General features: G+C 47.2%; 1 protein-coding gene across 2 annotated transcripts in view; it reads left to right on the forward strand.

Moving 5' to 3' along the window:
• ATF6 (activating transcription factor 6) overlaps positions 1-13,126 on the forward strand; it is a 367,785-nt gene extending 354,659 nt beyond the window's left edge. For both annotated transcript variants that reach the window (XM_026656216.1, XM_026656217.1), the window contains one exon: positions 12,267-13,126. In XM_026656216.1, coding sequence (XP_026512001.1) covers positions 12,267-12,475 — 209 coding nt within the window. In that variant the 3' untranslated portion in view covers positions 12,476-13,126. The remainder of the gene's footprint in view (positions 1-12,266) is intronic.
• Positions 13,127-16,181: the final 3,055 nt, after the last annotated feature.

A 16,181-nucleotide genomic window follows, 5' to 3' on the forward strand; every position in this document is an offset into this window, starting at 1 on the left:
AGAGGAGGAACTTTGTCACACTGGGTAATTTTGCATCTAAACTTCCTCCTCACTCATTTGGTCAGTTCACTAGCTGTTTGTGAGGCTCTGGCACAGTGCTGGTGTGTGGGAAGGGGCTGTGGCCAGTTCATGAGTGCTGTGGTCACGTGATCAGGAGCGAGCAATGCAGTACCTAGGAGACCCTTGCAGCCAGTATACAGGGGGCCAGGGTTCATGGGGAGAAAAGGTGGCAGCCCCAAGCCCTGTGCTGAGCACATCTTAATCGGACCCCGCAATCTGGCCCATTGTTTGTATTCTTAGCAATCCCGTTCAGTGGGAGACATACAAGGAGACCTGGGAAGGAACAGTACCTTTACTTGAATGCTCCAAGGGTCCATTTTAACTCACCTTGGTGTCTGATGGACAGTTAAGCTTTACCACTTAGGTAAGGCCATTGAAAATAATTTTTCTGGAAAGGGGCTCAAACGCATCTTGTTTTTTAAAAGAAAAGTGATTTGGCTCAAAAAGCAAATAATACTTTCTCTATTGCCTCAAGCAATACAGCATAGAAGGCAAATCTGTCCCATTTGTAAACATTTTAGAACCACTGATATGTTCTTGGGATGAGTGTGTTTTTTGTCTCCATAGCTATTACAGTACCACTGCTATGTTTAAGACTTATTTGGTAATGCATAGCAGCTCTTCCGATGGAAACATTGTCCAGACTACTGAGCATAGTATGAATGAGAATATTTGCAGAAATTTAAACAGCAAATGGGCTGCAAGTGAGCTACATTTGGGGAGAACTGTACTGGTTTGACAGACAGACGCCTAAGCTGTGAGAAGCCAGAGCCCTCACCTTTAGTGGAGCTTGCATTGCTCCAAATTCCAGTCCAGTCTGGGAATATAAGCCCCACTGTGGGTTTCATAGATTGTAAAGTCAGGAGTATTGTGTGATGTGATCATCTAGTGTGGCCTGTATAACACAGACATAGCACTAAATGATAGATTCATAGAAGATTAGGGTTGGAAGAGACCTCAGGAGGTCATCTAGTACAACCCCCTGCTCAAAACAGGACCAACCCCAACTAAAACATCCCAGCCAGGGCTTTGTCAAGCTGGGCCTTAAAAACCTCTAAGGATTCAGATTCCACCACCTCCCTAGGCAATAGGATGACCAGATGTCCCGATTTTATAGGGACAGTCCCAATTTTGGGGTCTTTTTCTTATATAAGCTCCTATTACCCCCCACCACCTTCACGATTTTTCACATTTGCTCTCTGGTCACCCTACTAGGCAACACATTTCAGTGCTTCACCACCCTCCTAGGGAAATAGTTTTTCTTAATGAATATCCAACCTAGACCTCTCCCACTGCATCTTGAGACCATTGCTCCTTGTTCTGTCATCTGCTACCACTGAGAACAGTCTAGATCCATCCTCTTTGGAGCCCCCTTTCAGGTAGTTGAAAGCAGCTATCAAATCCCCCCTCATTCTTCTCTTCTGCGGCCCAAATAATCCCAGTTCCCTCAGCCTCGCCTCATAAATCATGTGCTCCAGCCCCCTAATCATTTTTGTTGCCCTCCACTGGACTCTCTCCAATTTGTCCACATCCTTTCTGTAGTGGGGGGCTCAAAACTGGACGCAATACTCCAGATGTGGACTCACCAGTGCCGAATAGAAGGGAATAATCACTTCCCTCGATCTACTGGCAACGCTCCTACTATTGCAGCCCAATATGCCATTAACCTTCTTGGCAACAAGGGCACACTGTTGACTCATATCCAGCTTCTCATCCACTGTAAACCCGAGGCCCTTTTCTGCAGAACTGCTGCTTAGCCAGTGAGTCCCCAGCCCGTAGCAGTGCATGGGATTCTTGCGTCCTAAGTGCAGGACTCTGCACTTGTCCTTGTTGAACCTCATCAGGTTTCTTTTGACCCAATTCTCCAATTTGTCTAGGTCACTCTGGACCCTACCCCTACCCTCTAGCGTATCTACCTCTCCCCCCCAATTTAGTGTCATCCGCAAACTTGCTGAAGGTGCAATCCATCCCATCATCCAGATTATTAATGAAGATGTTGAACAAAACTGCCCAAGGACAGCTCCCTGGGGCACTCTGCTTAATACTGGCTGCCAACTAGACATCGAGCCATTGATCACTACCCATTGAGCGTGATGATCTAACCAGCTTTCTATCCACTTTATAGTCCATTCATCCAAGCCATACTGCTTTAACTTGCTGGCTTCTTAACTTCCTTCAATTAATTCCTGTTTGAAATAGAGTAGCTCTTTTAGACAAACATCCAATCTTGATTTAAAAATTGCCTTGATGGAGAATCCACCATGACCCATGGTAAATGGTTCCAGTGGTTAATTCCCCTGACTGTTAAAAATGTACATCTTTATTTCTAGTCTGAATTTGTCTAGCTTCCACTTCCAGCCATTGGATTGTGTTAGGCCTCTCTCTGCTAGATTAGTATGTAAGAGACAAGGTGGGGAAGGTAATATCTTTTATTTGACGAATTTCTGTTGGTAGAAGAGACAAGCTTTCGAGCTACACAGAGCTTTTCTTCAGACTGGAAAAGGTAACCAGAGCGTCACAGCTAAATACAATATGGGACAGCTTGTCAAGCATAAGGGGTTAACACATATTGCCGAACACCACTTAGAGAAAAGTTGGCAATTAACCCCACTGCAGTCATAGGTCAAAGGAGAGTCAATAGGTTACAAATTGTTGTAATGAGCCATAAAACCAGTGCCTTTTTCATTTGACGATAAGGACTGAGGTCAAATATGGAGTGATCGTTCTGTGAAAGGCGTTCGCCCATGGGTAATAGAGTGTCTTTACACTATTCTGTGTGAGTTCATTCGAGATCGTAGTGATTGTATGGTTTCATAGAATCATAGAATATCAGGGTTGGAAGGAGGTCATCTAGTCCAACCCCTTGCTCAAAGCAGGACCAAACCCCAACTAAATCATCCCAGCCAGGGCTTTGTCAAGCCTGACCTTAAAAACCTCTAAGGAAGGAGATTCCACCACCTCCCTAGGTAACTCATTCCAGTGCTTCACCACCCTCCTAGTGAAAAAGTTTTTCCTAATATCCAACCTAAACCTCCCCCACTGCAACTTGAGACCATTGCTCCTTGTTCTGTCATCTGCCACCACTGAGAACAGTCTAGATCCACCCTCTTTGGAACCCCCTTTCAGGTAGTAGAAAGCAGCTATCAAATCCCCCCTCATTCTTCTTTTCTGCAGACTAAACAATCCCAGTTCCCTCAGCCTCTCCTCATAAGTCATTTTTGTTGCCCTCCGCTGGACTCTTTTCAGTTTTTCCACATCCTTCTTGTAGTGTGGGGCCCAAAATTGGACACAGTACTCCATATGAGGCCTCACCAATGCCGAATAGAGGGGAATGATCATGTCCCTCGATCTGCTGGCAATCAGTGTGGCAGCAAGGGCACACTGTTGACTCATATCCAGCTTCTCGTCCACTGTAACCCCTAGGTCCTTTTCTGCAGAACTGCTGCCTAGCCCTTCGGTCCCTAGTCTGTAGCAGTGCATGGGATTCTTCCATCCTAAATGCAGGATTCTGCACTTATCCTTGCTGAACCTCATCAGATTTCTTTTGGCCCAATTCTCCAATTTGTCTAGGTCCCTCTGTATCCTATCCCTACCCTCCAGCTTATCTACCACTCCTCCCAGTTTAGTGTCAGCTGCAAACTTTCTGAGTGTGCAGTCAGCGCCATCCTCCAGATCATTAATGAACATATTGAACAAAACCGGTCCCAGGACTGACCCTTGGGGCACTCCGCTTGATACTGGCTGCCAACTAGACATGGAGCCATTGATCACTATCCGTTGAGCCCGATGATCTAGCCAGCTTTCTTCAGGTATAGTCCATCCACCTTATAGTCCATTCATCCAGCCCATACTTCTTTAACTTGCTGGCAAGAATACTGTGGGACACCGTATCAAAAGCTTTGCTAAAGTCAAGGAATAACACGTCCACTGCTTTCCCCTCATCCACAGAGCCAGTTATCTCGTCATAGAAGGCAATTAGGTTAGTTAGGCATGACTTGCCCTTGGTGAATCCATGCTGACTGTTCCTGATGTCTTTCCTCTCCTCTAAGTGCTTCAGAATTGATTCCTTGAGGACCTGCTCCATGATTTTTCCAGGGACTGAGGTGAGGCTGACTGGCCTGTAGTTCCCCAGATCCTCCTTCTTCCCTTTTTCAGAGATGGGCACTACGTTAGCCTTTTTTCAGTCATCCGGGACCTCCCCCGATCGCCATGAGTTTTCAAAGATAATGACCAATGGCTCTACAATCACATCTGCCAACTCCTTTAGCACCCTCAGATGCAGCGCATCCGGCCCCATGGATTTGTGCTCATCCAGCTTTTCTGAATAGTCCCAAACCACTTCTTTCTCCACAGAGGGCTGGTCACCTCCTCCCCATGCTGTGCTGCCCAGTGCAGCAGTCTGGGAGCTGACCTTGTTTGTGAAGACAGAGGCAAAAAAAGCATTGAGTACATTAGCTTTTTCCACATCCTCTGTCACTAGGTTGTCTCCCCCATTCACTAAGGGGCCCACACTTTCCTTGATTTTCTTCTTGTTGCTAACATACCTGTAGAAACCCTTCTTGTTACTCTTAACATCTCTTGCTAGCTGCAACTCCAAGTGTGATTTGGACTTCCTGATTTCACTCCTGCATGCCTGAGCAATATTTTTAACTCCTCCCTGGTCATTTGTCCAATCTTCCACTTCTTGTAAGCTTCTTTTTTGCATTTAAGATCAGCAAGGATTTCACTGTTAAGCCACACTGGTCGCCTGCCATATTTACTATTCTTTGTACACATCGGGATGGTTTGTTCCTGCAACCTCAATAAGGATTCTTTAAAATTCAGCCAGCTCTCCTGGACTCCTTTCCCCCTCATGTTATTCTCCCAGGGGATCCTGCCCATCCGTTCCCTGAGGGAGTCAATGTCTGCTTTTCTGAAGTCCAGGGTCCGTATTCTGCTGCTCTCCTTTCTTCCTTGTGTCAGGATCCTGACCTCGACCAGCTCATGGTCACTGCCTCCCAGGTTCCCATCCACTTTTGCTTCCCCTACTAATTCTTCCCTGTTTGTGAGTTGGTTCACCCACATACTTGTTCAGATAGTTCACCAACATAGTTGTTATTGAGGCATTTGATGCATGGGATGAAATACACCACATATTGTGACAAGCATGTGTAGGAACTATGGATCTTGAAAGGTTTGTGCTTGGGGGTATTTGGAGATATGTCTGCAGGTTTTGCATCCATTGTTCTGGCAGGGGCTGGTGCCGCTTTGAGTTGGTGTGTCCTGGTTGTGCGGAGCTTGTTTCTGATTGTAAACAGGGTCTGAATGAGCATACAGTTTGTATATAGTGGAACAGAGAGAGATGGGTCTCCATTTGCTGGGGTCATTTCGCTCGCCTTTCTTGTAGACGAGCACCATCATAGATTTCTTCCAGGAGCTGGGGGTATGGCAGAATTGTTTGCATTTGTTGAAGATGGCAGTTAATACCAGGCAGCCAGGATCTCATTTTTTCAGGAAGTTATAGAGAATGCCATCTTTTCCTGGTGCTGTGTTTTTGGTCTTAGTAAGTCTGGTCATTACTTCTCATGATGTAAAGTCTTGTTCCAGGTCCCCTGCACAGTCATCCAGGGTAGTGTATGAAGGCACCCTGGAAGCTGCATGTCGTTCTGAGCTATGCAGTCAAACACACCCTTGAAGTTCGAGAATAGTCTCTCTGATGGGATTGCTCAGTAAGATGAGGGCCTGTCGAGGATCTCACTCATAGCCTCAGGACAGTTTAACTGGTACAGCTTCTGGATCCTGAATGCTGCTGCTGGATTGTAGCGGCAACTGATGTTCCTTCTCCTGGCTTCTCTCATGTTGTTGTTGTTATGGCCCGACGCAGGAGTTCTGTGAGCAGTAGGTGTGTTCTCCTGAGTTCCCTTCCTCCCAGATACAATTTCTACAGACAGGTCTTTAGTGAGTCTGTCTACAAGGAGGCCAAAGTCATCGAAGGAGGCTCTCCTCGCCAAGCATACGACCAGCCTTCCTGAGTCCTATTCTGTCCTCTTACCAATTGCCTAGTACTCTCTATCTGAGAGACTCAGCCCATTTAACCAGAGGAATGGCAGCTTTCACGGTAACTTGTCATGGTGTGGCCTTATGAGGCCTTGTCTGCACACACTTGCATTAGTTTAACTAATGGTGTGTTTTTAAAATAATTTAGTAGCCGTGGTGCCACTTTGTTTGTAGATGTGCTTATTTTGGTTTACGCATGGTTTATTTCCATTTAGCTTAATCTATATGGTTAAGTTTGTATGCAGAAAGACTTTAGAGATCTGCAAGCTTGCTACATGGAGTTTGGTCATGCCTTCAGAAATTCCTGATCTGTCAGTACTGCTCTGTGGAGACAGTGTCATGAAGGAGAAAAAGGGGTTGTCCCATTGTCCTTGCTGTTTTGCCTCCACAGGGCCACACCAACCCTCCTGCAACTTCAGAGCTCAACTCTACAGGCTTCAGGAGAAACATGAATAGATGTTAGAATCATAGGGTTAGAAGGAAGCACAAGGGTCAGTCACAACAGTCTAACCCCTTGCCAAGATGTAGGATTTGTTGTGGCTAAACCATCCAAGACAAAAGGCTATCCAGCCTCTCTTTGAAAACCTCCAGTGAAGGAGCTTCCATGACTTCCCTAGGCAGTCTGTTCCATTGTCCTGCTGCTCTTACAGTTAGGACTTTTTTCCTGAGATTTAATCTAAATCTGCTGTGCTGTAGTTTGAACCCATTGACTCTTGTCCTGCCCTCAGTGGCAAGAGAGAACAACTTTTCTCTATCTTTTTTATGGCTGCCTTTCAAGTATTTGAAGGCTGCTGTCGTGTCCCCCCTTAATCTCCTCTTTTCCAAACTAAACATAGCCAGTTCCTTCAGCCTTTGCTCATATGACTTGCATTCCATCCCTTCAATCATCTTTGTCGCTCACTTCTGGATCCTTTCCAGTTTCTCTACATCCTTTCTATACAGTGTTGACCAAAATTGGACACAGTACTCCAACTGAGGCCTAACCAGTGTCGAGTAGTATCACCTCCCGTGACTTGCATGCTATGCCTTTGTTAATTTCAAGCCTAAACTTGTTGAAGGCCCGTTTATATCCATTTGTTCTTGTGCCAAGATTGGCGCTTAACTTAAATAACTCCTCTCCCTCCCAGAGGGTTTTTAATCTCTCTGATGTAGTTATAGAGAGCAATCATATCTGCCTTCAGCCTTCGTTAGCTTAGGCTAAACAAGCCAAGCTCCTTGAGTCTCCTTTCGTAAGGTAGATTTTCCATTCCTCTGATCATGCAAGTAGTTCTTCCCTGTACCCATTCCAGTTTGAATTCATCTTTCTTAAACATGGGAGACCAGAACTGCACACAGTATTCCAGATGAGTTTTCACCAGTGCCTTGTACAATGGTAATAACATTTTCCTGTCTCTACTGGAAATACCTCGCCTGATGCATCCAAGGATTACATTAACCTTTTTCACAGCTGCATCACATTGGTGGCTCATAGTCATCCTGTGATCAACCAATACACCCAGGTCTTTCTCCCCCTCTGTTGCTTCCAAATTATACACCTCTACCTCGATATAACGCTGTTCTCGGGAGCCAAAAAATCTTACCGCGTTATAGGTGAAACCGCGTTATATCGAACTTGCTTTGATCCGCCGGAGTGCGCAGCCCCTCCCCCCCAGGAGCACTGCTTTACCACGTTATATCAGAATTCGTGTTATATCGGGCCGCGTTATATCGGGGTAGAGATGTATGTCCTGAATTGTTCTGAATAATGGTTTTCAAAAGCCCTTTGGTTAAGCAATGCTAACAACTAATTAGATGCAAGCTAAAGTGGCATAAAAAACAAAGTACGGGTTTTCAGCATAAAAACAAAGTACAGATATTTTTAAAAACCAGACAGGTTCTGGAGTTTTGTCCTGAGGTGGCATAGCACACAGGGCTGTATGTTATGAAGTGTAAAAAGGAGCAGTAAATCTATTTATAAATACAAATTCCTTTACACAGACCTGTTTCACTTACATAACCCTGCAAAACTATCAGTCACAGATAACTCAGGGCAGTAAACATTAGAAGCAACTTAGCCCTTCTGTGTTTCTAAACATTATGTCAGTGAAAAGCAGCTAAGTTTAATGCAGACTGGAAAGTGCAAACATTCCAGCAGATTAACAGGAATGGGAACAATATTGAGACCTGGGGCTTTCAATCCCAGCCGATTCTTGGCCAGCCTGCCAGGCTGTCCACCTCACTGCATGAGGCAATAGAGGGTTTCTGGGCACAGGGCTCAGTGGTACATGGCTGAGCTGACTGGGAGTTGGAGAGCAAGGATTGGGTTAAGCACGTTAGGCTACTACAGAGAAGGGAGACTGGATGGCACCAAGGATTAGCAATGCACAGTGCAGAGACCCCGGTGGATTCTCCATCACTTGGCATCTGTAGATCAAGACTGGGGGGTCTCCTTCTGAAAGATCTGCTCTGACTCAAGCAGAGCTGGATGCAGAAGTCACTGCGTGAGGCTCTCTGGCCTGTGTTATGCAGGAGCTCAGACTGGAAGATCATAATGGTCCCTTCTGGCCTTGAAATCTATGAATGTACATGGCATCAGGAGTGGGGGAGCTAAGCCAGCTTTGAACTTTTTCAGCTGCAAGTGTAGGCCATGATCATGGCTACAATCTGCAGTAGGGCATTTCATCAAATAATTCCCACCCGCAGCATTGTTGGTTCAGCTGTACTGGCATTAGCCTTAGCAGTGCCTTCCAGCATTTGTACCAGCCTGTTTGAGTGTGATTTTAAACCTTCCTTTCAGACTCTAAGGGCTAGTCTACACTAAAAGTGCTACAGCGGCACAGCTGTGCCGCTGTAGCACATCTGGTGAAGACACCCTATGCCAGCGAGAGAGAGCTCTCCCATCAGCATAATAAATCCATTGCCATTTGAAACAGTAGCTATGTTGGCAGAGAAGCTCTCCCACCGACACAGCACTGTTCATACCGGTGCTTAGGTTACTGTAATTTACGTTGCTCAGGGGGGTGGCTTTTTCACACGCCTGAACGACATAAATTATGCTGAAGTAAATGGTACTGTAGACCTGGCCTAACTCACCCAAATCAAAATAGAATTCCCCCAAACTCTGAAAGCTTCACCTTAGTGGCTCTTTCTCTGCAAAACATCAGCTGTCTCTTCCCAGACAGTTTGGTGTTAGAGCTGGTGAAAAAAAGATTGTGGGAAGCATTATTGTATCCATTATCCACATTCTCAGGAGTGGCTGAATCATCTTGCTCAGACTTTCCATGGTGATTCACCATGACAGAGTAGGCCTTGAGAATTTTATCCTTAAAAGTGAAAGAATCAGAAAGCTATTGACAATAGAAGCTGAAGGTCTAAAATGGAAATGCATAAGCACCCTGAACTATTGCTGTCACTAGTGTGCCAGCCGTACCTGTACTCACTCGTTGTCTCCTTGAAGTGTGGATTTAGCTCTGAGCCTGATAAGCAAAAAATTGGTGGGTAATGTTTGGTTAAATGTTGTGTGTGTGATGTTAAATGACTAGGGAATTCCAAGGACAGACAGACATTTTTCCAAGGCACACAAACCATGATGTCTTTCTTCTGTTAATAGCGATAATATTTGCATTTTCTTACAAGGACTGCCACGCACTTGACAAATATGAATTAAGCTTCAAAACAACCCCATACAGTCCTCCATTTACATGTGGAAAAACTCACCCTTAGAGACATCCACACAGCAGGTCTTTGACAGTTGGGGTAGAACCCAGGAATCCTGACTTCTATGTGCATCTTGGCAGGAGTTTAGATTAGATGACCCTTGCAGTCCCTTCTAACCCCATGGTTCTATGATTCCAGGCACTGAAAGCCTCCTCCTCCTCCTCCCCCCCCCCCCCCGGCAAACACATATGGGTGTACTCCCCTTGTTCATATAGTTTGCTTCCTTTTGTTATTAGCATCTGTATTGCAGTAGTGCCTGGGGCCCTAATCCTAGATCAGGCCCCACTGTGCTGGGCTCTGCACAGTCAGACTGAAGAGGTGGTCCCTGCCCCAAGAGCTTACAATGCAAGTAGTTTCCCTGCCCAGCATGGCTGGGGGCTCCATTTTCTTGATCAGTCTGGGTCCTCCCTAGCCTTAACCACAAGAGCACAAAGGATGAGGAGTTCTCCACATCAAAGGGAACCATGCTATTCCCTCTGCTCTGTCCCCACTACAGGGAGAGGCTCCTCCCACCTCCCTAGGCTCCTTCTAACCCCACACGCAGTCTGTGCCCGGGCAGATTGCCTTCCATTCCTTGTGTGACTCCCTCCCCAAAGCCAGTTTCTTCCAGACCCCTGCCAGCATTACCTTGGCCAACAGCCTGTCTCCCAGCTGCTTCCTGCTGCTAGTTCCACAGAGTGCCCAGTTTCCCCAGTGGGAGCTGCTGATGTGTTTGCTGGCCCAAGGGCTAAGTCAAGCTCCAGTAAAGGGAGTGAGGGTAGAGGTGGAGGGACACGCCATATCAGGAGTGCAGGCCGAGGGCAGAGAGTGAGTTTCTCTATCAGTTGGTATATGAGACAATGGAACAACCCTGACCCACTTTTCTTCCTATGAGCCTGAAGCCATCTGTCACCTCATGCACTACTGCCACAGCTGTCAGGTTCTCTCCAAAGGCACCCTGGAGATTTGCATGGCTATGGGAGTGCCATCCAGCCCTCTCCCTCAGTCAGTCCCGTTATCAGCATGCTCCTTGCTGAGGTGTACAGGAAGAGTGGCGACTGAATAGACCACAACCACACCCCTGCTGGTGCTGGAGCTCCCCTGCCCATGAGTTTCAGGAGTGCAGGAAAGAGAGGGACAGACCAGCAGCACTGCCAAGGACATTCCAAGCTGGCGGTGGGCCTAGGGGTGAAGAAGGCAAGAGGTTAAAGCTGCCAAATGAGCAGGAGAGAAGTCCCAACGGGGGACACTCCTGCCTCAGGCCTTGCAGACCTTTCACCTCCCACACCCCCCAGCCAGCTCCTGCAGCCCCCCGAGCGAAGAGTCCATTCACAGGAGTATTAGCCAATTGTCCAGTGTTCGAAGCAGCAGCCTGAGTTCCCAGCAGCCTGGCAGTCACAGCTAGCCCCTGGCTCTGCTCACAGGGCAGCACACCCAGAGTGCAAGGGAAATCAAACATTTCCATTTTCTTCACAGCCTGTCAGCCCCTTAGACTAGGTTATCTCCTGTTTTTTCATTACTGCACCAGACATATTTGATATAATGACTGCTGCAGGTGGCATGTGGCACAAGGGGTGCAGCCCCGATTGTGAGCCATCAGCTAGAATCAAAGTTAATTCAGGAAAGCAGTAAAATTGGTAACATGTATTTCATGCCTCTAATCCGTACATTTTCCATTGCACAATCTTCCTTCTTGAGGCACAGAAAGCAAACTCAGCTGACTACTTTAGAGTCCTAGCTCCAAAGGCAAAAACCTAAGAGATCCCCAGAGACACTGGCTTTGTTTTCAATGACTCAGATGTCCTTCTCCTCCACACACACACATCTTTAAACCCTGGACAGTAAGCACCCCACTGATTGCATTCCCCAGCCAGCTCAGAGCCTAGCCCCTCTCTGTGAACATACAAGCTCTCTAGGCAATGGAAGTGCCGTGGGTTCAGGGCCTGGCAGGGTGATTGACTGCGAGGGTTGGTGCAGGGCAGAGGATTGTATTCCCAGCTGAAATGGTGACTTGTCCTGTCCCTGAGTTTTATGCTAAAACATTTTTCAAGTAGTGCTATTGTCCCCAAAGGCAAATGAGCATGTGTAGCACATATCCAGCTATAGCCACTGCCCAAACCTTAGAGATGGACCCTGGGCCCAGGCCCCTCTCTCTACAATGGGCCAACCCAAAAGGCCACACAGGAATGCCCAAACTTTCCATCTCCCATGGTCTGTGTCCACAGCAGGTTGTAGGTAGTGGAGCACGAGCTGGTTATAGCTGCTGCTGGAGGGTAGCATGGAGGTGTCTGCTCTTCAGGCCCGGATTTAAGACTCCCTGGGCCTTACACACCCCAGAGGTGGCTGCATGCACATGGTTTATGAAAACTCTTTGGGTCCAAAGGCCTTAAAAAGTATCTTTATATCCTGGTTTCAAAGGGTTTTCCCAAACTTCAGGCCAACATAACAGAAAGGAGATGCTGCTGAGGTGCTAATGCTGCCCTTTCCTTTTTCAGAGAATGTGATAAATGGGCAGGACTACGAGGTGATGATGCAGATAGACTGTGAAGTGATGGACACCAGGATTCTGCATATCAAAAGCTCCTCCATACCCTGGTACCTTCGACAACAGCAAGGGAATCAGACCAACCCCTTCTATAGCGCTGCTCCCACCGTCCCTGAGACAGCCCACCCCATGAGAGCAATCGTGGAATCACTGCAGTAGCTCCCAGAAGCCTCACAGCTGCAGTCCCTGAGCCTCAGCAAGGAGGCAGAAATGTTTGGTGATACAAATGCAGCTTTCACCACTATCACTATTACTAGGTAAACAGCTGGGGATACCCAGCTCCAGCACTAGGCCCTACCACTTGCAGTTAGTCTGACCTTTCCAGGACTCCTAGAACTGCAGAGGGCTCAGCCCGGGCGTAATTCCAACACTGATACTCCTCAAGTGGAACGTTTTACCAGAACCCTGTGACGCTGCCCTGCCCGTTGCCTTCCCAGCCTTGCTGGTGCACCCTGCCCAGCCTCTTCCCCTGTCTGATACGTCCCATGATGGCCCTGGGCAGTGTTTGACATCATCCTGGTAATGACAGCGAGTGAACAGACATCCTGCAGGGACAGGGCAGGCAGGCGAAGGAAGCTGGGCAGACGGGTGGTGATGTCTGGGAGTGGCAGTATGGCCTGGTGGCCAGCAAGCAGGGCTGGGGCCAGGAGGACAGGGCCTTACCTGCTGTATGATCTGGAATAACTTCCTTGACCTGTATTTCAGTGTCCCCATTTGTAAATTGGGGCTAACCCCTGCCCTACCTCACAGAGGAGGGGGTTCTGAGGTTTGATTAGCTGCTGTTTATGGAAAGCTAGGGATCTTGTGGAGGGAGGCTTTGGTAGAAGTCCAGAGTCACAGTATTTATTTATTTACACTCAAGCATATTAGCAAACAGGGCAGGAGAAGAATAGGCAAGTTTAACTGTGGAGGGGGCAGCGAGACATGGGGTGCCCTAGAACTGACATGTCCTGTACCTGTGCAGAGGTAGGGCTGCAGCTTTTGTCTGGAACTGTGCGCAGTGAACCATTCTGCTCACACTCTGCTCTGTACTTAGTACCAGGTACCAGGATGGGAGAAAGGAACAGCTGGCCTGGCCTCTATGGTTCCCCCTGCAGGCAAGAAGAAGAGTGGTTCCATGCAGGAACCACTGCAAAGCTGAGCTCTGCACTGTCCAGAGCAGGCACACGCTGCACACCCCTGGAATCCTCCCCCGCAGAGCCAAACCAGCTCTACTGCTTGCAGAGCTGCTGCCCTCATGGAGGAAGAATAGGGACTGGATTTGGGCTAGATTTTAAGATTCCCCCAGTCTAACTTCCTGCAGCGCACAGGACGTGGTGGGGATTATTCCAGTCTAATAGTTGTCACCACTACAAACTTCCTCTGGCTGCTCAGTCTGAATGTATTGCCCTGGAATCCCATTCCACGCAGCACCCTCCATTTCTGGTCACACTAGGCAGCTCCTCGCTCTCCAGGCGCACGCACTCTTCTCACCAGTAGAAGGGAATTCCTGCCATTTGATTCCGTGCTAGCTCCTTGTGGGAAATGAATAGCATTTTTAAAACACTCTCATGATTGAGAAAAGCTTTGTCCCCTTAGCATGCTGAGTCTCCTTCCTAGCGCAGAAGCCAGCATTATCCTTGGATCATTTGGTCCCTGGAGAAAGCCAAGCTATGTGCAATTTAATATCTGTGGAAACAAACACCAGACGCTTCCTTAAAAGAGAGATTTGGGGAAAAATACACAAAATGTTATAACAATGAACGTTCCTTTGTGCCCTGTATGAGCACAGCGTGTTGGTTCACAGTGTCTTTTTAAAGAGCAGCACACTGCCTCACCTGCACCTTGTGGTGCACCTTTGACTTGCCAGAGAGTGACTGCCACATCATCTGTCATGGTATGAATCATGAGATCAGACACAAGTGGCCCTAGCTCCCCATAAAAAGGTCCTGTCTGCCGCCTAGCTGCTGCTACAACATGGGGCTTGTCTAGAACAGAACTGTATGGGGCTCCCAGGCCCAATCACTATGGAGCAGACATGCCAAACCCATGAAAAAAAATGCAGAAATTGGGCTTGTTTTTGACTTAATTGGCTTGTGAGTTGCTTATTGGCTAGTTTTTGGTTTGTAGCTTGTTGCTTGTTATAGCTGGTTGCTTCTTTTTTTTTTTTGATCGGCTTCTGGCAAGCAGGGGCAAGGGGGGGAGAGAGTCGGGGGTGCACAGCAGGCCCACCACAGTCCCAGACTGCACACCGGGGGATCTAGTCACATAGAGTATTGGGGTTCTTAGGGTTTTGGCTTGTTTTGGCCTTGTTTTGAAATGGGATTAGCTTGATTTTTGGCTTATTGTGAAAGTTGGCAACTGTGCTATGGAGGCAGTGTCCCTGCCAGCTCCTGTGTGTGTTTAGAGTCACTACGATGTATTTTAGGCAGTATGGGATTTTTATTTTTTAAATGCCATGTCTGAGCAGCTTGGCCCTGATCCAAGTTAGGCAAATCTAGCAAGAAGAAATCAGTCAGCTGAGCTATCTCTTGTACTTCCTGTTATGGGATGTTCATTTTATGCTAGTGGTTCTCCAATCTCATGGGGTCCCTTTCACTTGTGTGTGCCCTAGTTTGTAATGGAGCATGGGCTCCTTAGAGCTGGGGGCCAATGCCTTTGAGTAGCCCAAGCTGCATTGCAAGTTACAGGCCAGACAGCTGAATGAGAACTGGGCAGCAGGGCAGAGAAATGCCCCTCTAAAATGGGTGAGGCGTTGGGCACCAGCTACAAAAAACAGAACTACCAGCAGAGGTGAATACCTCCATAGCAAGGAACCACTCTCTTCTGCTACACAGTGACCATTTTTCCAGTGCTCCAAAGTAATTCCTGCAGGCAGTGGGAGTCCATTGTTTTACAAATAAGAGTACCTGGAATGTTGGTGACTGTAAGATGTGGTTTACACTAGCCGTTAGACCTTGTACCCACTGGCTGTGTGAACTCTGGCAGGAGAACCAAGGTGGTAGCCTACAGGCACACTAACTAATGGGATATGACAGGAGACAGAGCAGGGGGTGGAGCAGGGGTTACTTTTACAATGTGGGATTTTGCAAGTTTGCTGTGGCTTTTTGTGGGTGCTTGGGAGAGCACATTCAAACTTCCCAGCTGATGGCACTCTACATTTTAGGGCTAATGGTGCTGACTTTCAGGACAGTGGCTGCCAATGTTTACCTTCTGAGAGGGGAAGGGGTGTAGACACCTTGTTCCAGTTCTTGTACTCATGTATTTTGCACCAGTGCTTACAATGGGGTCTGCAGACGTACCAGCTGAGGGTGGATGCTGTAACAGTCCATGAGGAACATCTGGTTAAAAGCATTTACTTTGCAATTATATTAACTTTCCTTTACCAGCATTCTGATACCACAGATCATTGAAGTGATCCAGCCCTTGGCAAGTGTGATGAAACCTGTGATGAAAGATGTGTGTTTCTAAGGATTGTACTAGACTCTGGTGATATTTAAGTATCTTAACCATTAAACTTTCTGTTAAGCTCATCTGAATGGCTTCCACACTTTGACTGCAAATCTCATTGTGAAAATCGGTGGTGTTAGAGCAGACAGCAAGAACACTGCAAGCCAATCTAGAGTCCTTAAGGGTTGATTGCGCAGGTTAAATTGCAGAGTTCAACACATTAATTTGGGCACCTCGATCTTGAGTAGTTTGTTTCTATTTGAAGGGACAGCCAAGATAAAAATAGCATCATCTTGCTTAAGAACACACCTTTCCTGGGTTACTGATGCCTCAGATTATTAAAGTGAACTTCTTTTAATCATCCTTTTCATCCTGATGCTCTGTTTTTCCCTTCACTCACCTTAGATGGTGAAAGCAAATCTACTCAGGTTCTTAT

This window comes from Terrapene carolina, unplaced genomic scaffold (genome assembly GCF_002925995.2).
Source record: "Terrapene carolina triunguis isolate 2854851 unplaced genomic scaffold, T_m_triunguis-2.0 Scaffold212, whole genome shotgun sequence".
NCBI lineage: Eukaryota > Metazoa > Chordata > Testudines > Emydidae > Terrapene > Terrapene triunguis.